The sequence below is a fragment of the Arvicola amphibius genome, chromosome 1 (genome assembly GCF_903992535.2).
Source record: "Arvicola amphibius chromosome 1, mArvAmp1.2, whole genome shotgun sequence".
Lineage (NCBI taxonomy): Eukaryota > Metazoa > Chordata > Mammalia > Rodentia > Cricetidae > Arvicola > Arvicola amphibius.
The window spans coordinates 65,563,796-65,587,712 of record NC_052047.1 but is presented as its reverse complement, the minus strand read 5'-3'; the positions used below and the strand labels follow the sequence as shown (position 1 = coordinate 65,587,712).

Sequence of the window (23,917 nt, the reverse complement as noted above, 5' to 3'; positions counted from 1 at the left end):
GAACCAGGGTTAAGAGTTGGCCCATCCTATCATCCACCCCATCTAAAATCTGCTGGAGCATGGGAAGGGTCTGGCCCTGCCGACCTAAAGTTGCAGGATCTCCATGACTCAAGGTAACAGGATATCCAAGAGGCGCTCCAGTGAGAGCCCAGTATCTACAGTATAGCAAAAACCAGAGGCCTCCAACCAGACCAATAACGCAGTGAACACTTTCAAGTAATGTGGTCTAAAGGGTATACCGTGTGACTCATGGTGTGACTTCAGCTAGCAGGATGAGAGTTTTTTTCTTTTCTTTTTTCTTTGGTTTTCGTTTTTTGTTCTGTTTTGTTGTTTTCAAGACAGGGTTTCTCTGTGAAGCTTTGGAGTCAATATTGGAACTTGCTCTGTAGACCAGACTGGCCTTGAAATCACATAGTTACGCCTGCTGGGATTAATGGCACCACCACTGCCCTTCTTAAATTTTGTTTTATTCTGGGAGGTGGGGGAGGCTGTAAGGGTAGGAGGAGGATGGGAAGGGACAGGGAGATGAGTGGGGTAGAGAAGCATGATGTGGAATCCACAAAGAAGCAATAAAAAAGGTTAAATTGGAAAACAACAACAAATGGAAACCTTACTTGCAAAAATTTAACATAGGACAACAGGAACTTATTCTTAACTGCAGGCAGATCTCCCAGAAGCCATGGCTGAGCCCCCGGGACTCCCGATGGGACTCGTGTGAACAGTCCCGGGCGGACACGCCCACTCAGAGCCTGGCATTTGGGGTACGGATCCCGACGGGGTTGGTTATGGGTCACAAAGAAATTGGGCCTTTAGGCCAGTCTCCCGTAGGTCTCATCAACGACCGAGGAAACTGAGATGGGAATGGAATGAATGATGGGAATTACTGTTTAGTGTTAGCCGTGGCAGAGAGCGCTTGTTAACCAGATTAAAAGCCAAGGGTCGATAGCTAGAAGCCAGTAAGCAGGCTCGCGCAATGCCCCAGCAACGACTCCGCCAAGTTCTCGTGGGAGGAGCGCGACAAGCGGTGCTCTCGCGAGAAGTGGAAACTCAGGCGAGCAAGCGGGGGGCGTGGCCGGAAGAAGGTTCATTTCAAAGTGGTAATAGATAGTTTTCTTACCCAATAGAATTGCAAACGAGCCTCCGAAACCGGTAGAGCTCGGGAGTAAGGGCGGTAGAAGCCAATGAGGACTGGGAAAGGCGGGGCCAGACCCGTCCGAGCGGAAGTGGGTCTCCGTGAGGCGGTGGAGTCCTGCTTGAGCAGGTCTCCTTAGCGTCTGGTGGCGGTGGTACGTCCTTGCTCGAGCGCTTCGACTGTGGCGTCTGCCTGATCGCACCAACTCCAAGTAAGATCAGGCTTCGCGGGGTGGAGGCGGCAAGTCAGGGCAGTGCGGAATTGGGGCACGGGCGGCTTCTCGGCCTACAGCGGAGTTGGGGGCCGCCAGTCGCTGCTCATTCGGGCCGCCCGGGACAGCGCCTCTCGGGGTCGGGTCCGCTCACCCCGGAGAGCGCGCGGGTGTCTGAGCCCGACGCGACACTCGCGTCGGATTTAGGGAAGTCTCTATCTGCGGCGCCGCTCGCCCACTCGCGGCTTGGCTGGCTGAACCTTTTTTGCAAACTGGAAAGGGAAACTGAGATTCAAAGAGGGGAGGGCCCCTTCCAAGGTCACTTTTTTTTTTTTTTGACTGAGCGGGCCGATCGACGAGGACTTGAGCAAGGTTTTTGTTCCCCGTTGACGCAGCCATTGTGTGCTGGCGCCGCAGCCCCGCCTTCTTGGGGCCTGTGAGTTTGCTGGGGCACCCAAGCCGCGTGGCGGGCCCTGTCTAAGCCGGGAGAGTATTGAGGACGCTTACGGGCCTTGGAACTGAATGGGTTTGGCCTTCCAGGAGCCGTTTTCTGCTTTACCTATGGTTGGTGAAGCGTGCGATTGAGATTTGGTCCAGCCCTGCACCCTCTGGAGTCCTTCCCTCCCTGGCACATCTGTGTACAGGAATAGGAAACCCAACCTGATCCTTAACCCTAAACAGTGTTTCCATGGACGCCATTAGCCACCTTTCGCCTCGATAAGTACGTGTCCTGATCTAGGCGTTTCTGCTTTTGGTTTTTACTTATCTATGCCCTGGGGCGCTTCAAGCTTTCAGTTCTGCAGTCTGGTGCCTCAGTTTAGGTTGCCCTAGCGGTTGCGGGAGACAGGTTGGACTCAGATTGACTGTAGTTCCTAACAGTGGCGAGAGGGAAAACTGCCCCCACCCCGTACTTTTGTTGTTGTTGTTTTTTAATGGATGGAGAAACAATTGGGTTCGGGTTTACCTGTGAGTTCGATATGAAATGATTCGGAAATGTCTTGCTGGCCTTTCTATTACTTAATGTGAGCTTCCAACTATAATTTTCTGAAAAGCTTCCCTTTTTAACACAGTGTTTACCACCATTGGGGGATGGCGGGATTGTTTTTTTGTTATTTGTTTGTTTGTTTGGGGGTGTTTTTGTTTTGAGACAGGGTTTCTCTGTGTAGTCTTGGCTGTCCTGGAACTCGTTTTGTAGACCAGATTGGCCGCGAACTCTCAGAGATCTGCCTGCCTCTGCTTCCCGAATTCTGGGGTTAAAGATGTATCCTAGCAGCCGGGATGGTGGTAACTCTCGTGCCTTTAATCCCAGCACTGGCGAGGCAGAGGCAGGTGGATCTTGGATCTCTGAGTTTGAAGCGAGCCTGACGTACCAAGTGAGTTCCAGGACAGGCTCCAAAGCTACAGAGAAACCCTGTCTTTAAAAAAAATGTGTGCTACCACCGCAGGGCTAGTTGACTATTTTTTTATAGTTCCCAAATGGGAGTTTTTTTTCTTTTTGTCATGGTCCCCTAAAAGTATTTTCTAAATACTTTGAAGAGTGCCTGTGATTGAGTCAGGGTCTTGCTAAGTTGCCTAGATTGCCCTTGAACTCACTTGATTGTCCTGGCAGGCCTTGAACTTGGCAGTCCTGACTTGGCTTCTGGTGTAACTGAGATTATGGGTTTGTAACATCAGAACATGTAAAAATCCTACTCTCAAGTCCCATTGTTTACCTGATAGATACTATAATTTTACATACAGTGAAAGGATCCGTTTTCCCCTAGATCTGACCCCCCCCCCAATACATCAAAGCTAGTGACCTATGCCTGTAATCCTAGCTACTCAACAGACCGAGGTAAAAGGTTCACAAGTGACTGGGCTGTGGGATGAGTTCAGGGCAAGTTAGTGGGCCTCATCTACTCTCTGTGGGGGAAGAGAGCATGTGCTTGCAGAGAGCAGTGTTGTGCCATCGCTCTCCACCTTACTCCTGGAGACCACACACACACACACAGTTTAGGGTTTTCCAATGAGGACTCTGCTGTGCCTTGCCTTTTTACATGGATACTGGGATCTGAACCCAAGTTCTCATATATACCTGAGATATGTGTAGCTCAGTGGTAGATCCCTTGTCTGGCTTGTTCCAGGCCCTAGGTTCAAATAAAAATAAAATACTCTTCCCATCATTTTTCTGTTATGTCATTTCTTCTAAGCATTTAATGAACCATATAATTTGAATGCAGTTTCATTGGGAAGAAAAATGACAACTTTTTTTTTTTTTTTTTGCCAAGTAGACTAAATGCAGGGTCTGTGTTAAATGTTTGATTTACACTTAGACTTATTAAGTTATGTAGCACAAATAATAAAAACCCAGAGATATTGGGGTTCAAATTGAAGATTAGAAAAGCAAAAGCAGCCAAGCTACTAGAGAGCTCTTACCTCTTTGAAATTTTCAGACTGAAAGAGCAAGTTCCCGTCTCATCCCAGCTTATATTCCTCCCTAGTGCTGGAATTAGAGGTGTACACCACCACCACCTGGCTTGTATGGCTGACTAGTGTGGCTGTTTTGCCTTCTGTTCTTAAGGCAAACTTTATTTATTAAAAATACAAATGAAATATCACCACATTTTTTCCTTTTTGTCTAAACTTAAATAAGGTTATAACTAATATAAGAAACTATACACAGTAAGTACAATATATAATATTGTTATATAAGTACAGCTATACAGTATATACAGGCAATAGATACATCAATAATGCCTAGACCATTTGCCTTTGACAGATTCAGAGAAGATACTCCATATCTGTCCTATCTTGTGAGTCCAAAGTCTTGTACCTAGTATACTTTACTTTCTATCATAACTTGTTTTCTGCATCTAGTAAACAAGGAAAACTATAACTGTCTAGTCTTCAACTTCCTCAGAGACCCAAGAAGGAAATAATATTAACTGAGTAAATAGGAAGTGGAAGCAAGCAACTTCCAAACGTGAGAAATGACAGAAACAGCTGGCTATCTGCACAGTCATCAAAATTCCTCTACAACATTGGGGTATCCATCTTCTACCTACAGCCCTAGCATATCTGACAGACTTTTCTGTGAAGCTGAACATTCTGAAGAACTCTCCATCCTTGTCTTGACAATGTTTGGCAGTCACTTTCTTTTCTGTCCTGCCTAGCCAATTAGGACAGCATACTGTGAGCAGTCAGGGCAAGGGCATTTTCTTGCCCAGTGACTTACATTTACCACAAAGAAAATAAGCTCCATATGGAGTTTCTTTGCCCATCATCTTCTCTGAAGTAGATTGGTGCTCCCAGACATCTCATTGTCATTAAGAAAAAATGGACTTATGTTATTAAAACTTCTTAAATGCCATATTGTGTAAATCTCTGGTGTTTGAAGATGACCTGTCTATTTAAAATATCTGTTTGACCTTGAGAACATACCTAATGTGACTACAAATTTGATTGTAATTGGTGACTAAGTAATAACCTGCATTTCCTTCTCCTAAACAGTTGGTAATAATTGTTAAACGAACTGTATAGGTATAATACTTTGAACAAAATTAGAGATGTATGTACAGTATGTTCTAACAAAATTAATCTCAAATTTGTCAGTATTCAATATACAAAAGTCAAATCCAATGTAAAACATTTAAAACTAGTAGTTGCTTTTTAAAAGTACATTCAGTGATGTACCTTTTTATCCTACCATATCTATAATCCCCTTTTTTCTTTTTCAAAACAAGAACCTTGACTCTAATTTCCTTTGTTTAGCTTTTTTCCTGACCATTAACCAATAACAACTTAAAACCAACTTCCCTAAACAATGACATAGTCATAACCCATTGAACAACAGAAACCACCTACCCCATCTCTTGGGAACGTGGGTGTTATATTCTTTGGTTTTTAGAAACAGGGTTTCTCTGTAGCTTGGAAGCCTGTCCTGGAACTCACTCTGTAGACCAGGCTGGTCTTGAACTCACAGAAGAGTCCCAGACCCACTGTAATTGCTGGGTTCCCGTGCCTTTACACTTCTGGTTTTAGGAAGTATCTTTTTGTTGTTTTGTTTTGTTTTTTGAGACAAGGTTTTGCTGTAGCTTTGGAGCCTGTTCTGGAACTAGATGGCCTTGAACTCACAGAGATCCTCCTGCCCTGGTATATTCTTAAAGTTACTTCCTGCTGTTTGGTGGTTGATGGTATCTTTAGAGTATCCTGAAAAGAAAAATTTGGGTTGATTGTCAAGTCCTGGGAGAGGTAACTATCATTTGTTGTCCAGTCTTTGCTTAATGGGAAAGTGCAGGACTTGTCTCAAAGTCTGGTTAGGCTGGAAGAACCATTACAATGAAGGGATTTGGGTCTCTGATAATATGTTAGACATTTTGAAAATGGGATGATTAAATGAGAGGATATCTAATTTTTAGATGGGATTTATGTAATGTCATTTGTAAACATCAGCTTTATTTTTGTCTTATTACTAAAAATGTAGGTTAAGCTGAGTGCTAAGATATAAACCTTAGGTAAGTCTAATAAAAACAGGTCAGAGATACTCAAATCCAGTCAAAGGATATCATGGAGAGCCAAATTTAGCATTATAAGAATAGAGAAGAACAGCCTAAGGTTTTCAGACAACCAACTTAATATATCCAGTAACCATCAAAATATGCCTGTCACATTTCTCAGCATTTAGCAGACAGGTCTTTCTCCCCTTCTTCATGTGTGGAGTGTGTGTGTCTTTGCCCATGTAGAGGCCAGAGAAGGACATCAAGTGTCTTCCTATATTGCTATCTACCTTATTTTTTGAAACTGAGTCTAACTAAATCTGAAGCTGTCTCTAAGCTGAGCTGAGCCAGCCAGACACTTAGGTTCCTGGCCCGCCTCGCCTGGCTTTTCTGTGGGTGCTGTCGAGGTTTAACTCAGGTCCTCTTCTTGCTTTCACAACAGGTTCTAATCCAAAGATACATGTGGGGCAAGGTTTGTTTTTGTGGGTTGTTTTTTGTTGTTGTTGTTGTTTTGGTTTGATTTTTTTTTTTTTTTTTTTTTGAGACATGGTCTCTCTGTGTACATATCCCTGACTCTCCTGAAACTTGCTCTATAGTCCAGGCTGGCCTCAAACTCACAGAGGTCCGCTTAACTCTGCCTCCTGAGTGCTGGGATTAAAAGCATGTGCCACCACTGCCTGGCAAGATATTTTTGCTATATTTTTCTGAATTAAGATGTGCCCTTGAGGGATGGGGAGTGGTGTGCTCATATATAACATACTATCTGGTTCTTAGGGGCACAAGCCTTTAATTCCAGCACTCGGGAAGCAGAGGCAGGGATCTCTGTGAGTTTGAGGCCAGCCTGGTCTACAAGAGCTAGTTCCAGAATAGGCTCCAAAGCTACAGCAAAACCTTGTCTCAAAACACACACACACACACGAGACTTCCTAAAACCAGAAATGTAAGTGCATGGGAATCCAGCAATTATAGTGGGTCTGGGACTCTGCTGTGATCTGAACCGTATGTTGGGAAACTTGAAAAGGATGCCTATCATCTCCTTAGTCCCTCAGATCCTTGGAAGGGTAGTGAAGTAACAGGACAAGAAGGAAACTGCTTGGCTTAGGAATCGGTTCCTTTCCTCCTGCTAAGGAGTGGTCTATGTATTCCAATTAAGCAACTAAAACTTGTCTTTCTCCTAGAGTTAATCACTTTTCTACATTTGAAGCAACCAAAAAGGTCAGGGAAGGCTGTAGTAGTATAGCCCACTCATAGAATACAGTAAGCCTTCCATTCGATCCCAATCACCAAAAAGGAGCACGGGCAGAAGATGGTATAATAGTTTGGGTAGTAGATTTTGGAATTACATAGTCAGTTCTATATTCAACAAGATTCCTAAAATGAATGTAGGGTAAGGGTACAAATTACATAAAATGTTCAGCAAAGCATCCAGGTGACAGAAGAGAATGGTACATTTTCTGTGTGTGTGGTATATGTACATGTGTGAACTTTGTCTTCACCAATGCAAATAGCAACATTTACTGGTTTCTTTGTTTTTCAGAACTTGGAAATATTGAACATCTAATTGACTCCGAATTGTAAGCCACGGGATAAGTACTCAGCGGGCATGAGAGATTGAGAACATTCCACCTTCCCATAAACCTTGGTGTATATCACTTGCTTTTCTGTGGATTGAAGCCAGAGAGCACAATGAGTACAGTAAGTTTTCTTGGCTTGTAAATTCTATTACCATTATTAGTTAGCTACTCTGTCTCTTAGAGGACTGTAAGCCGCATGTTGTATAGCACTGGGCTCTAATTCCAGATATTAGAAGTTAAAATACAAAGACTGAAAATTGAGGGTAGTCTGGGTTATACAGATACTGTCTCTAAAAATAAAATAAATAGGAACAGCTGAGGATGCGTCTCTTGTTTATGCAAAAGACTATTTGTTACATTTCCAGAAGAACTGAAAAAAATCTGTGTTGTTGTATATGCCTACATATAATCCAAGTAAATAGTAAATGCATCTATAATCCATTGATAAATGGAGGTAGGAAGATCAGAAATTTAAGTTCAGTGCCATACTCATAGTGAGATCAAATTCTAAGGCCGGAGAGATGGCTCAGTAAATAATAAACTGCTTCATGTGTGAGAAGGACCCAAGTTGGGTCCCCATCACCCATATAAAACTGGGCAAGGTAGCATACATCTTCAGTGCTTAGAGAAGAGGGCTTGATCACAAAGGCATACTTGGTCAACCAGTCTTGGAGAAACAAACACCAGTTTAATGAGAGATGTGATCTCAAAAATTAAAGGCTAGAGATGAATTGGTAGGAAGCACGTACTACTCTTCCAGGGGACTCCAGCTTTTGTTTTTCAGCATGCATGTCAGGTGACTCATACTCCTGTAATTCTAGATCCAGTCATCTATCACCCTCTACTGGCCTTTGTGGACACCAGGCATGCATATGGAGAGAGTGAGTGTGTGTGTACACGCACACGCATACATATGCACATGCATACATACACACACATACAAAGCACTCATTTAAAAGGGGGAGTAAAGAATGACAAAGACCTGGCCTTTACAAATGTAATAACTATTTTTTATAAAGATTTATTTATTATGTATACAACATTCCTTCCATGTGTGCTTGCATGCCAGAAGAGGGCACCAGATCTCATTATAGATGGCTGTGAGCCACCATGTGGTTGCTGGGAATTGAACTCAGGACCTATGGAAGAGCAGTCAGTGCTCTTAACCTCTGAGCCATCTCTCTAGCCCTGTAATAACTATTAATAACTATTCTGTGGAGTGGATTCAGTTGATAAAGGCCCTTTTTGACAAGCTTGAATCCCAGAACCACGTGGTAAAAAAGACCTCCACTCATGTTATGGCATATATGTGGATCACACTCAAAAAGATTTAAACATAATTTTAAAACTAGATCTAGGGCTAGGTGGTGGTGGTGCACGCCTTTAATTCCAGCACTCAGAAGCAGAGGCAGGTGGATCTCTTGAGTTTGAGGTCAGCCTGGTCTACAGAGTGAATTCTAGGATAGCCAGAGGTACACATAAAACCCTGTCTCCAGAAAAAGAAGAAAACAAAACAACAACAAAAAAAACGGGGTCTAGGGACATGGCTCAGAAACTAAGAGCACTTGCTGTTCCTTCAGGGAACTGGGTTCCAATTCCCAGCACTTACATGGCAGCTCAGAATTGTAACTCCAATTTGGAAGATCTTCTGGCCTTCACAGGAAGGAAGTGGTACACAGACGTGCATGCTGGCAAAATATTCGTATATTTAAAATGAAAAAAAATAACCATTTTCACTTTTGCTCTTGTCTGGGAGTCAGTTCTGGTTCAGCGCAAGACACACAGGTTGGATTCTAGAGTAGGGTATCCTAAACTTTCTGCTTAGAACTTTCTGTGGGGAAATTTTTATGACCTCAGGTAGTAATGTAGATGTATATGCAGATCGAGTATTTGTTGATAAATCATGTTTACTTTTAAAAGAATTATTTAGCATATGAACGTAATTTTACTGTTTATGAAGATGAAAGTAAATTATGTTAATGGAATAGATATACTTTTTATGTAAAGAGTTAATCTTGGTCTGGCAAGGTGGCTCATCAGGTAAGGTGCTTACCAACAAGCCTAACAGCCTGAGCTAGATCCTGGGGCCCTACGGGGTTGAAGGAGAGAATCAATTGCCGAAAGCTGTCCTCTGACTTCATGTAAGCATAGAAGCATGAGTACATGCATGCACACAATAAATATTTAAAGAAAAAAAATTAGTGAATTAGCTGGGCATGTTGGTGTACATCTTTAGTCCCAGAACTTGGTAGGCAGACACAGGCTTATCTCTTGAGTTTGAAGCCAGCCTAGTCTACAGAACAAGTTACAAAATAGCTAGGGCTACACAGAAAAACCCTTTCTCAAAAAGCAAAGAAAAAAAGTAAAAATTGACAGAATGATGTGTGTTTGTGTGTGTGTTATAACATCTTTGATATTTTTTTAGCTCTGCTTTCTCAGTGCCTATGATTAAAGGCATGTGTTAGCATGCCCAGCTAAGTATTTTGATTTTATGATCATTTGCTAAGAATACCACTTAAAAATAAATGTGTAATATTTAAGGCAATTTCAGAGACGTTGGAAATTCTATCCTAATCCCAAACCAAAATTGATTATATCTTTTTTCTGAAACTCAGATTAATTTACACAGACTTTTTTAAAATTTTTTTTTTTTATTTTTGAGGCAAGGTCTTCTATATATCCTTGGCTAGCCTGGAACTCCAAGATCTACCTGGCTCTGGAATTTTAAAGGCGTGTGCTACCATACCTGGAAAACAACAGTTTTAAAAAATGAAACATACTGGTGGTAGTGCACACTTTTAGGCCCAGCACTCGGGGAAGAGGCAGGAGGAGCTCTGTGAGTTCAAGGCCAACCTGGTCTACAAAGCAAGTTCCAGGGAGGCTAGGACTGTTAAACAGAGAAACTCTGTCTCAAGAAAAAGAAAAAAATCAAACATATTAGAGCAATGTAATCTAAGGATGTGCCAGTTTGATAATTATATGTTGAAGAATAATGGTAGGAAGATGCTACAAGTCTTCTTTATAATTAACCATTCTCTTTCTGTAAGAATAAAAAATACATGTGCAGTAAAAATACTAATTCTGCTGGGCGGTGGTGGCGCATGCCTTTAATACCAGCACTCAGGAGGCAGAGGCAGGCAGATCTCTGTGAGTTCGAGGCCAGCCTGGTCTACAAGAGCTAGTTCCAGGACAGGCTCTAGAAACTACAGAGAAACCCTGTCGGGGCTGGAGAGATGGCTCAGTGGTTAAGAGCACTGGCTGCTCTTCCAGAGGTCCTGAGTTCAATTCCCAGCAACCACATGGTGGCTCACACCATCTATGGTGTGATCTGATGCCCTCTTCCGGAATAAAGGCATACATTCAGATAGAGTACTCGAATACATACAATAAATAAATAAAATCTTTAAAAAAAAAAAAAAAAAAAAAAGAAACCCTGTCTCGAAAAAAAAAAACAAAACACTAATTCTTATATAACAGTAACTTTTTTGGTTTTTTTTTTTTTTGAGACAGGGTTTCTCTGCAGCTTTAGAGCCTGTCCTGGAGCAAGCTAGCTCTTGTAGACTAGGCTGGTCTCGAACTCACAGAGATCCGCCTGCCTCTGCCGCTGGAGTGCTGGGATTAAAGGTGTGCGCCACCACCGCCCGGCTTATAACAGTAATCTTGAATCTTAATGAAGGTATTGTAGACAGTGTTGGCATTGTGTGGTGTTACATCGTGTTGAGTTGGGTGTTCAGAAGCAAAACTATAGTGAAGTCATATGATGCAACATGGGCCGGTAATATGAGAAATATCAGTTCTTGATGCATTGCTTCTAAATTAATTTTTGCTCTTTGTAGGTTCAGAAAACATTTTTACTATTGCAAAAATTTCTTGCCAGGCGGTGGTGGCGCACGCCTTTAATCTCAGCACTTGGGAGGCAGAGGCAGGCGGATCTCTGTGAGTTCGAGACCAGCCTGGTCTACAAGAGCTAGCACCAGGACAGGCTCTAAAGCTGCAGAGAAACCCTGTCTCGAAAAACCAAAAAAAAAAAAATAAAAAATAAAAAAAAAAATTTCTTGCACAGCCTACGCCCCCCCCCCATTCAGTGATGTGACCATACATGGGATTGTAAACCATAGTTGGATTTGTTTAGTGATACAAACAGCTGATATGGTGATACAGATCTCTATCCTAGCACCGTCGTGGCAGATACAGGCAGATCTCTTCAGTTCTGGAATAGCCAGGGCTACACAGCAAGACCTTTTATCAGGTGAAACAACAAAAAGTACTGAATTTTCCCCCTGTGCTTCACGGGTGCTACAAGTTTTGTAGTGGGTGGGATATACAGTGTGTGTGTGTGTGTGTGTGTGTGTGTGTGTGTGTGTGTGTGTGTTGCACACAAGAGAATAACCAAGTTAAACCGTTCCCGTTTGTTGGCTTTTTACTCTTCCTGAAACCCTGTCAAATCTGGAACTCATGTAACTACGTCTTTTCCCCCTTGATGACCTTAGAGAAATCCTCAAAGAAAGCGGCGTGGTGGAACAGTAAGTTCTCGACAAGCCCAGAAGCGAACTCGGGAAACAACTTCAACCCCTGAGATTTCCTTGGAAACAGAACCCATAGAACTCGTGGAAACTGGTAAGAGCCAGGAATACTGGACTGTAATGAGTGACAGTGTGATATCGTGGGTAAATAAGTGAGTTGGACCTAGTTTGTATCTGTTAATGCCCACTGTGATGCCTCATGAAGTCATAACCCCCCATTTTATGTGTATAATTGTTTTGCTTGCATGTATGTCTGTGTACTACATGTGTGCCTGGTGCCCACAGAGGCCAGAAGTCATTGTATTCCCTAGAGCTTGAGTTACAAATGGTTGTGAGCTGCTCTGTGGGTGTTGGGAATTTAATTTGAGTCTTTTACAAGAGCAGTAAGTATTCATAGACTCTAAACTATCTTTAACCCCAGGTCACAGCTGAGCTTCTGTGTCTTCCTCTGTGGTGGGGAATAATGTTAGTATATAGGGCAGGTTGAATATATGCCATAAAACCCTTGGGGCCATGTGTGGCAGATTGTGGCCATGCAAATGTTAGCTGCTGGAAGCTCTTGTACTTGCTTTATAAAGTATGTATAATCTTAGACTTACCTATACAGCTTATAGCTACAATGAGTAAAGCTGCCCCCTTTGGTATTACTGTATCTGCATGAAATTTGAAGCAGTCACTTGGCTCATCTACTTTACCCTGCTTAGCTTTGTGAAATACTTGAGTTTGCTTTTCTGGTTTTCATTAAGACAAAAACTTTAAAGAAGGCAAACTTGTCAACACAGCTATTGTTAAAGCTTGGTTTGAGACGAGGCCAGACTGTATTTTCCCTTGCCTGCTCAGGAAAGTGTCAAATGTTTTTAGATAAGCCACCTTACTTTGTTATCTTTTATATATCATACCCAAGAACTGATTTTTTTTCTTTAATTTTTGATTTTTTTGAAATAGGTTTCTCTGTGAAACAGTTCTGGCTGTCCTGGAACTCACTTTGTAGACTAGGCTGGCCTCAAACTCACAGAAATCCACCTGCCTCTGCCCCCCGAGTCTGGGATTAAAGGTATGTGCTACCACTGCCCAGGTCTAAGAACTCATATTTTAAAGAAAAGTGCAGTTGGGCTATGGACGTAGCTAAGTGTAGTAGAGCACTTTAATGTGCAAGACCCTTGTTCAACCCTTAACACTACTACAAAGAAAAAAATTTTTAAGGTGTTAAACAATATGTGTATACCATGGAACAGGAACTTTTTAGCCATCTTAGAGTTAAAAAGAAGCTACTTTGTGTCAGATGAGTTTCTTGGACTTCCCAGATAGTGTTCTTTCTCTGTTTGGTCTCAGTTTGACTTCTCTCAGTGAATTCTTCAGAACCTTTATTCTTCACCTACAGATTAGGACTTTGGAATTCTATACCCAAAGAAGGTCCTTTCTTCAGTGTAACGCTCAACACACACATGGACTCGGTCTCAGGGTTTAGATGGATCCAGCTGCTTCCAGTGAGGCACTTGTCAAACTATTGGAATTTATATGACCTTTGCAAGGTGATATATACAAGCAGCACATGCATGCATACATACATACATACATACATACATACATACAGTATTTTTCTTTTGGCAGAGCCAATTTTATCTGCCAAAAGATAATTGTCTCATAAATCATTAAGTAGCAGCCATTCTTTTTCATGAAGAATGAGAGGCAGTTGGTATATTATATATTTGTGTGTGTGTATAAGTGTGGGGAAGAGGTAGGCAGACAAGTTTTGGGGTGTTTTTGGATTTTGAAGACAGGGTCCCTTTGTGTAGCCCCAGCCATCCTAGAACTCACTCTGTAAACCCGGCTGGTTTTGAAATCTCAGAGATCCGTCTGCCTCTGCCTACCAAGGGCTAGTCTTAAAGGTGTGTGCTACCACACCTAGCACTGGGAAATATAAGAAGGTAAAGCAAGTTAGAATATGTTATTCATACTGTTTATAAAATCTAACCCTCATATTTTTTAATACTAATAGCAATCAGGGAAAAAATAGTTGTAAGTGGTTTTTGCATGCCTTCTCTAATTAATGAAATTGTGATGCCTAAGCATGATCTTGTGGGTGGGGTGAAGCCACTCAGACGTTTGTCCCCACATGTACACCTCTGGGACCTCAAGAAATTCGTGTAGCCCACTTAACAAAATGCTGGAGGGGCACTTGGTTATTTTTGAAAAGGTAGTCTTGATGGTTTTTATAGTGTGTGTGTAGGGTTTCACACTTTGACACAAGTTTATACCATGTTTGTAATATCAACCAAGCCTTAGGAGTGTAGCCCTATCCTAATACTTGTTGAATTGCTTTATTTTGAAGCTGGGGATGAAATCGTGGACCTCACCTGTGAATCCCTGGAGCCTGTGGTTGTGGACCTCACTCATAATGACTCTGTTGTGGTAAGCATTTGAATGAGAGTTGGCTGGTTTGGGTAGGAGTCCCTGGCCCATATCTGCATCTGAAGTCTGGGTTACTGATCATGGTTAGAAAAATTGAAAGGGGCTAGAGAGATGGCTCAGAGGTTAAGGACACTGGCTGCTTTTCTAGGGGACTTGTACCTACATGGTAGCTCACAGCCAGCTATAACTCCAGTTCCAAGATACCAGTGCCCTCTTCTGGGCTCTGTTGGCATCAGATACACTGCAGGCAAACCACACATACACATCAAATAATTGTGAAGGGAAAGGAACCTGTATTCAGTAACTGGAACCCCTAATGAGAAATGTGTCAGGAAGAGCACCTGTTGTCACCTTTGTCTCCTGTGGACTATATCTGACTTTTGACCTTTCCATAGCAGCAGTCCTGATTTCATAGTTTCAGATGTGTAAGCTGGACATAGCCCTTTGAAATGGGATACTAGCTTTGCTGGGGTTGCTACTGCATTGTATTAAGAGACCTATTTAGGTGCCTTGCCTTGTATCAAGTGCAGTACTTTGCAGTGTGTTTACACCTCTGACCTGAAGGGAATTGGGAATATTGACTGTGCTGCCATTAGGTTTCAGAAATAGTTGCCAGTAAACATGGCTCCAGGGAAAGCAGGTACCTAGTCTAACACCTGCTGCCACAGCTCTTTCCTGATTCCAGGGAGGATAGAACTTGAGAGGCTGTGACTCCATGTGTAGCCTGCCAGAACTAAGATCTAGTCTGGTCAGGAGTATTAGAAAGTAATTCTGGAAGACATGTTCCATGGTATTGGAACACCCCTAAACACATACATACACCCCGTTTCCATGTGTCTTTTGGGATCTGATCAACTCATTGATGAGCATCTTAAGGACAAGTTTGCTACTCACTTGAAAAAACTTTTGATGACAGTATGCCAGGACTGAAGCTGTGGAATAGAGGTATTGTCACCTTGGATAGCATTCGACACGTGTTAGCAATTGGAACGCAGAAAGGACTGTAGACATGGATCCGAAGTGTTAGTAGTTCTTCCACTTGTCTCAAAGGTTTGAAATTCTGAGTGGCTAGCAACAAGCTGCCACAACAAAGACAAATCAGTGTTTCCTAATTTGTTTAAAACTTTGAGAGTAAGATTTTATTGAGAAGCAAGACAGAAGCTGGGTGTGGCACACACCTTTAATCCCAGCACTCGGGGAGGCAGAGGCAGGCGGATCTCTGTGAGTTCAAGGCCAGCCTGGTCTACAAAAAACAGGATAGCTAGAGCTACACGGAGAAACTCTGACTCGAGAAACAACGAAAACAAGATGAAGGGATGGGGTAGTCGGGTATTGTGTGCATGCCTGTGATCTTGAGCACTTGAAAGGCCGTGTTCCTGGGTTATATTGTTAAGTTTAGTCTCAAGGAGGGAAAATGAAATCATGATGGCATGAAGCTGCCAAGGAATATCTGCTCAGAGGCTTAATATTCCTTACAAATGCTCAGCTGATAGCTCAGGCTTGTTACTAGCTCTTACACTTAACCCATATTTCTGTTTGTGCTTTACCTCATTTTCTACATGTCCTGCTTGCTCCGTGGCTGACTGGCAGCTTCAGCTCCACCCTTCTTCCTCCCAGCATTCTCTTAGTCTGGCTCTCCTAACTTAATCCTGCTCAGCTATTAGCTAGTCAGCTTGTTTATTAAACCAATCACAGTGGCAAATTTTGACAGTCTACAAAGGGATTTTTCCATAGCAGTATGGTTTTAGTTAGAAATCACCAGGTTGTCCTGATGTCATCTCTGGTATCCTCTCAAAGACTGTTGAATTCAGGCACATTGGCTCCCGTATAACCAATGGTGTTTCTGGAAATGGGCCAGAACTGTTTGAGATACCAGGAACAGGTTTGATTGTAAGTGGTCTCCTCTGCAAAAGTTGACTCTTGCTGTTAGTTCCTGTCAATTTCATTTAGTTCTATAAAGAGGGTTATTTAGACCCTTTGCTGAAGTTACATTCCAGTTTTTGACTAATTCTGGAAATTGGCACCAAATCCTTTTTCGTCCTCTCTTCCCCTATCTCAAGGTAATAGAAATAGACACAGTTTATTGAGGGAAAGCGTTCCTGAGGATGAAAGTGGGCTGGTAAACAGGGAAAGGGCTCAGAAAGCCCCATAGCCCTCTTCTCTTTCTTTCTTTCTTTCTTTCTTTCTTTCTTTCTTTCTTTCTTTCTTCCTTCCTTCCTTCCTTCCTTCCTTCCTTCCTTCCTTCCTTCCTTTCTTTTTTTATTCATTTACTTTTTTATTTTGGTTTTTCAAGATAGGGTTTCTCTGTAGCTTTTGGAGCCTGTCCTGGAATTAGCTCTTGTAAACCAGGCTGGCCTCGAACTCACAGAGATCCACCTGCCTCTGCCTCCTGAGTGCTGGGGTTAAAGGTGGGAGCCACCACCTGGGTAAAAGAGTTGTGTCCTAATTTGTATTTTTTTTTCTGGTTTTTCGAGACAGGGTTTGGGGCCTGTACTGGAACTAGTTCTTGTAGACCAGGCTGGCCTCAAACTCACAGAAATCCTTCTGCCTCTCCAAATCCCTTTTTTTTTTTTTGAGAACTCAACATCTACCCATAATGGACCTGGCCAGGTCCTGTCAAAGGAGCTGGGATTCTACCTCCAAGAAGACCCTGTTCTTCTGCTGGGTGACAAGTCAACATTTCCCCTACTATGCCTTTATTCACACAGCAGTGAGTAGAGTCCTCAAATGAGCCTGGAATAGGAATAATGGGAATGAGGGAACTCTCCTGATAGTGACTGAATGAGCAGGAAGTTAAAGTCCAGTGATAGTAATGTGGAGACAGGAGGCTTGGGTTCTCGTGTCAGAGTTACTATTGGATTTATTACAGAAATTACCTCATGCTTGACCTAGCTATTAAAAAGAATTGTCTGGATTTGGTAACTCTTTCCCAGTCACTCTCCATTTGTTGATTGTAATTAATCGTCAAAGGCCATTAAATTATTAATATCAACTAAAGACATGAACAAGCAGTATTCTTGAGAGTCATACAATATTGAAAGCAAGATGTGTGCATTATATCAGTTAAAAGGTCAGAATGTTTATAACACTCCTCTCTCTTTCCCCCTTTTTCAGATTGTTGAAGGTGAGTAGTTTCATTTCCTTTTCTCCTGGGTTTAAAGGCAGTTATGGTGAATGAATGCCATAGCCTGCAGGCTTTATAAGACTGCTCTTCCAAGATCTCTAGGCAGGAAGTTGCCTTTGGTCAAACCTGTTGGTTTTACTGAAAATCTCTGCCCATGATGTCAGGGACTGAGTTTTCTCCTGAGAAGGCAAATGAATGGCCTCTCCCCCTGGGCAGGAAGGACCTTCTCAGGGTATGGGGTAGAACTAGTATGGTGATGGTTTCTCTCTGGAAGTCTGAAGGGGAGGGAGGGTCTTGAGGTACTAGGGCTGAAAATGCTACTTTCTTCTTAGAAAGGGGACGGCCAAGAAGAAATGGGAGGAGGTTACGCCAAGACCATGCTGACAGCTGTGTGGTGAGCAGTGATGATGAGGAACTGTCTAGGGACAGAGATGTGTATGTGACTACCCATACTCCTCGAAGCGCCAGGGATGAAGGAGCTACAGGACTCAGGTAATGTGCTCTGCTGCAGATGTGTTGGGTGGAGGCCAGGGTATACAGATGCCACACTTGTCAGCTCTAGAACAAGGATCTGCGAAACAGCTAGGCATGTTTGGAATGCAGGGCTCAGCTGTCTGCTCGGGATAGACCAATGAAGGAGACAGACATACACACAGTGATCAGGGTATGCCAGTCACTGATAGGTTGGGTGTAAGCGGGTTGTATTATGGGTACCACTAGCAGTAATGCTGGAGGTGAAGCAGATGGGTGAGCCTAGTTGTCTGCATCTTTTCTTCTAGACCTGTTCTCTACCATCTTCCTTTTCATGCCCATTCCAGCCCAATACTTCAATTTATTTTGAGGTTTTTTTGTTTGTCTGTCCTAACTCAGCAGAAGTGAGAGATTTGGTAGAAGATAGGACCTGCATATATGAAGCTACTTTATAAGGTATAATCAAGTATTTGAGTTCACTTAGAAACTGATGTGAAGTACTTGTGATTTTAGGCCCTTGGGTACTGTCAGTTGTCCAATCTGCATGGATGGATACTTTGAGGTAAGTAACCTAGTTGTATCTCCTTTGGTTTTAACCTATTTCACTAAAAAGAACTTGGAGGATCTGTGCCTCATGTGGGATTTGACACCTAGCTGTCACAAAGACTAATTACAAAGGAGATTGTACCAGTTGGTCATGGTCCCTGTGCATTTCATCTTGAGCCTCTGCAAATTCAGGTTTCCTGCTGTAGCCTTAACTAGAAACTGCTGATTCTTGCTGAGGTTGCCTATAACCCCTACAACTGGGAAAGTCCTGTCCTGTCTACGGTTTGTTCCATTTGCTTCTGGGATAGTTGTACAGACCCTGCCCCTTTTTTTTCACTGGTCTCAGGGATAAATGCATTAGGGTTCTTGGTGGCAAGGGATACTTTAAGGCTGTTCTTTTTAATGTCTTCTAGATTGTGCAGAGTGGACGCCGCATTGTTTCTACAGAATGTGGCCACGTCTTCTGTAGCCAGTGCCTCAATGATTCCCTTAAGAATGCTAACACTTGCCCAACTTGTAGGAAAAAGATCAACCATAAACGTTGCCACCCCATTTATATATGAAATGTTCAGAACTGCTCAGGGTAGACCAATGGACAGACAGCTAGACTAGACTTTCTGCGTGGTATCTGCCTCCAGTTTCCTGAGCTAAAAAAGACTTTCAAAAATCAATGTCTGATGTAAACTGCTCTTTTGTTTTCCAGCCCCTTAGATCTTTTTTTTCTCCAGTTTGATGCTATGGAGCAGGATCCAGGGATCCTCCCAGGTCAGCTTAGCATCTTTGCTCCTGGGTATTCTGAGCCGGAGTAGGAGAAAAGGAGTCAGGCACATTGGAGTTTTGAGTATTGTGGCTCCAGCCTATTTGTGGAGCTTACATGTTGGCCAAGACGTTTCCCTGTTGGGAGAGTTTGCCCCAACTCTTCTGGGTACAGAACCTTCCTAAGGTATCTGCCGGTTAGCTATTCTGCCTGCCCACACAGTGACCTGGCCAGACATAGTCCATTCAACCCAAGGATCCCAGTACAGAAGCCGCCCCTGAAAAGCCCTGCCGGTGGACTTTTATTTTTCTTTGGAGAGCAGAGGTGATCTGTGATTCTACCTGTACCTTATCATTGATGTGCGGTGTTTTCTGCAAATCAAGAGACCCTCTGCGGGGCAGCCATGTTTCCTAAGAATGAGAAAGTGCAATAAAGCCCGTTCTTCACCTGCTCTTCAGCAATCCGGAAGATGTAGCACTGCTAGTGTCCTCAGCCCAGTGTTGCCTATGGGAGCAGTGCCCATCGCACCCCATCTCTGTTCACCAACTGTTCTCAGGAACCCTACCCATGCTCCAAAGTTCTTTGCCTGGCACAGAGCATTCAAGGCCAGTAGGACAAGCAAGTTTTTGAGTGTCCTCTCTTTTCTGCTATGTCCTGTGTTGTCCACAGTTCTCTCCAGCCCTCAGTTTTTCACTTCCCACTGCCTAATGTCTGCCCAAGCATAGATACCAGGAGGTGGTAGCAGTAACAGTGGCCTTATCAGCTGTTCACTTCCACGCTTTTACCCAAGTCACTGTTGCCCTTGTTTCAGAGATGTTGCCCTACTCAGCCTGCCACTACCCTGGCTTTCCCACAGCCCTTGAGTAGATCTATTATTTCCAAAGCTGTTCTTCTGGCCGATTGGGCTTCGATCTTCGATCTTCTGGACTTTTGACTGCTTTGTAGGATTTGATCAGCAAAGCATGGTGCCTCTTCCTCCCCATGGGACCACATAACAATCCCCGCTCCCCTCCATATGTGTGGGAGCCTCTGGTGCTCTCTTGAGCCTCTGGAGGCAGGGAAGTGGTAAATTGCCCCTGGGGACACAAGGCACAGGGTGGCTCGTAGAGAATAGGCCTTCAGTGCCAGCCTGCTCCACCTCCACGCTGTTTCCGCAGAGGGCTCCAAGCCAAACCAATAGCCTTTTTGTGTGAAACATCTCTGAGGTGGAACAGGGACCAGTGGAGCTTTGCTAGCAATAACTGACCTTCAGTTTACTGTTCTGATGGAGCAGGGACTCAGCACAGAACTCACTTTAAATGGAGCTGAAGGAGTGTCCCTCCTCTATGTGAAAAGAAAATACTTTTATTCTTTACTCTGACTTTTTAAACTGTTTGACTTCCAGTTAGTTTGAATGAGAGTAGTAATTTTTTTACATGGACTCAGAGGGTAGGAGCATTAGCTCTCATCATTGTGATGTGTGGAGTGTTCCCTCCCCTTGGATGTCACAGCCATTGAGTTCCCTGTGGGCCTCATGGACTTGCTCTTGTTAGTTCTAATGATAGCCAGACTTAAAGGAGCCAAGGTGACCATGCAGCCAGTTCACCGATAAATATGGTGACACCCACTTAAAAATTCGTTTTCTCCTTAAAGACAGTTTATGAAGTTGATCATAAAAGTTCTATTACTTCATCCTAAATTAAATTGAGAAAAAAATGTGTTTAGTTCTACTAATCAGAAGCTGAATTAATAGGAAAAGGTTGGTATAGAAAAATCCCTTTCCTTTTTCCTTAATGTATATAGTTTAACTCTTTCTTTGTTACATTTAAACTATGCTCATGGATATCAGTCTATTTTGGACTCCTGCTAGTGTTAAAGATGGAAATAAAGCAATTTGAACCAAGTATCTCTCATTCATTAATTTGCTCTTTGGAACATTTTACCTAAAGTGTGTGGTGTTCATTCAGTGTGATTTATACCTGGTGTGGGCAGGGGAATTTCTGCTCATCCAGAAGATGACATTCATATTGCTACTTCCCAGGTCTGGGAATGTCCAAAAGTAGTCTACTGTGAGAAGTATTGCTTGCTGGAAATAAAAGTTCCAGAGACGTTGTTATGAACATCACTGGCTAAAATTGACACACTGCTCCTGATCACTTGCACAGAATTTGTGCTGTCTGTGAGAGTCAGCCCCAAAGTGCATGAACATACACTGTCGTAGGAAAGCCCTGCCAGAGACGCTACTTGGGTGTTACTTGTATTGCAGGCTAAACACCTGTCATATAAAATCTTAATAAAATGTTTTAGGTTTCTTTTGTGTGTGTGAGTGTTTGCCTGAGTGTGTGTGTATGTGCTATGTGCATGTCTGGTAGCCATTGGATCCCTTAGAACTTGAGTTACCAATGGTTGTGGACCATCGTGCAGTGCTGGGGTTGAACTCAGGCCTTTTGCAAAAGTAACAAGTACTCTTAAATGCTGAGTCTACTCAGCAGCCTCTGTTTAAAGCATTTTATCAAGAAACATGCCACACACATGCAGACATAGACTTTTTTTAATGTTTCTGGGCTGTAGTTGCATTCCTTTAATTGCAACACTCAGTAGGCAGAAGCAGGTAGATCTCTTGAGTTAGAGGCCAACCTGGTCTACAGAGCAGGTTCCAAGACAGCCAAGGCTACACAGAGAAACCCTGTCTCGAAAAACAAGAATGTTTATGTATGTGTATATGTGTGTGCCAGGAGCATGTGGGTGCACACAGATGGGAGAGGGCATGAGATCTGCTGGAACTCCAACGTGGGTTTTTGTAGGATTCTTTGACCCATTTCTCCACTACATCGCCCTTTTATTTAAATATGTATATTTGGTGGATGGGTGAGATTCCTCAGTGGGTAAAGGCATTTGCCTCTAATACTGACAACCTAACCCGAGTTTCTTCTCCAGATAGGATCACCTGAACAAGTTCATTTTCATGAGCATGTCACCCACACACTATATTAACAATTAAAGAATGTTTGGTACAAGTTCTTGTCAAAAATAACACAATGGGATTATTTTTCCTGTTCTGAGTGTCTTCTCCATCAACAGTTCTTTTTCTGGTTCTGGCAAGGCAGGGCCTCTCACAAAGTCGGTTTAATGTTGGTAACCCAGGAGATGCCCCCCAACACTGAAAATGCAAAGCGTCACTGAAAGTGGGAACTCCATACAACCTCATTTGGGCTCAACCTGGGGAAGTGGAGACAGTAGCTACATTGGCAGTGGTTCTCAATCTGTGGGTCGTGACTCCTTGGAGGCTTGAATGACTTTTTTACAGGGGTTGCCTAAGACCATTGGGAGACATTTACAGGTCATAACAGCAAACTTCAAGTTAGATGTTAGCAACAAAAACAATTTGGTTGGGGATCACCACAATGTAAGAAACTATTAAAACGTTGCAGCCTTAGGAAAGTTGAAGTGTGCTAGGGGAACAATAACCAGATTAGCCTAGTTGGTGAGCTGCAGGCCTGTGGGTTCCCTCCCTGTCAGTGTGGATAGTGTGCTTAAGGATGACACTGGTGGTGGTGTCCTCTGGCTTCCACATATATATGATGTGTACTAGCCAACAGAGTTCAAAGCTACAAAGTGGATCCTGCAGAAACTAGAGACTTCCTGTGTGTATGAGCTTGTGATACATGTTAGTGAGTGTACGTGTGACGGTGCCCTAGAGGGATGAAGTATATTAAGTGTTTTTCTCTAATTGTCTTGAGACAAGGTGTTTCAGAGGTTTGGGATTTGGCTAGGCTGGCTGAACAGCAAGCTGAATCTTGTCAGTTGCCCCAAATCCCATCCCAATGCTAGGATTACAAGCATATGTACAGCCATGCCAATGGGTATTGGATCTCAGGTCCTCGTGCTTACATAGCAACTTCTCTGACTTACTGGGCTATTTCTTCTTAGAAATAGACTTACTGGGCTATTTCTTCTTAGTCCTGAATCAGATTCTATAAAATCCTTAGAAGGGGAAACAAGTGGGAGATAATTCATGATCTTTGATTTAATGGGTTTTTTTTATTATGTATACAATATTCTGTCTGTGTGTATGCCTGCAGGCCAGAAGAGGGCACCAGGCCCCATTACAGATGGTTGTGAGCCACCATGTGGTTGCTGGGAATTGAACTCAGGACCTTTGGAAGAGCAGGCAATGCTCTTTACCTCTGAGCCATCTCTCCAGCCCCTAATGGTTGTTTCTTAAGTGTGGACAGGAAGTGCCCAGACAGCAAATGGAAAAACAGGTAAATTAAGATTAAAACCTGTATCAGCCAGGTATGGTTGGTGCATGTCTTTAATCCGAAGTGCTGGGGGATGGGGGAGGGTGGTGGACGGAGGCAGGCAGATGGTCTACAAAGTGAGTTCCAGACAGGTTAACAGAAAAACCCTGTCTCAAGTGGGAAAGAAAAAAAATTAAAGCCTGTATCAAAAGATGCTGCCAAGTATGAAAAATGTGCAGGGTATTGGCACAGCAGTTAAGAATGATGCTTGCTGTTTCAGAGAGCCTAGATTCAACTTGGCAGATCACATCTGTATTTCAGTTCTAGGGGATTTGACATTTCTGACCTCCACAGGCACCAGTGTATGTGCAGTAAATACATGCAAACATACACATAATTTAGTGAAGAGGCAGCTAAAACATGTTTATTTAGAGTGTTGATACACACCTGCAAACCTAGCTTTGGATGGGAG

At 43.0% G+C, this 23,917-nt stretch overlaps 1 protein-coding gene across 1 annotated transcript; it reads left to right on the top strand.

The window, feature by feature from the left end:
• The first annotated feature begins 1,204 nt into the window (after nucleotides 1-1,204).
• On the top strand, nucleotides 1,205-21,107 carry Rnf4 (ring finger protein 4). The gene is made up of 8 exons (XM_038341118.2): nucleotides 1,205-1,343; nucleotides 7,356-7,513; nucleotides 11,883-12,009; nucleotides 14,248-14,327; nucleotides 17,442-17,451; nucleotides 17,784-17,943; nucleotides 18,436-18,484; nucleotides 18,882-21,107. Exons 2-8 carry the CDS (start codon nucleotides 7,505-7,507, stop codon nucleotides 19,029-19,031), a joined length of 585 nt encoding a protein of 194 aa, XP_038197046.1. The 5' UTR covers nucleotides 1,205-1,343; nucleotides 7,356-7,504; the 3' UTR covers nucleotides 19,032-21,107.
• The last annotated feature ends 2,810 nt before the right edge of the window (nucleotides 21,108-23,917 follow it).

Coding starts and splice junctions, on each gene's coding strand:
- Rnf4 (XM_038341118.2), top strand. Junction 17,944..18,435: donor GAAGGAGCTACAGGACTCAG/GTAATGTGCTCT, acceptor TTGTGATTTTAG/GCCCTTGGGTACTGTCAGTT. Junction 18,485..18,881: donor GCATGGATGGATACTTTGAG/GTAAGTAACCTA, acceptor AATGTCTTCTAG/ATTGTGCAGAGTGGACGCCG.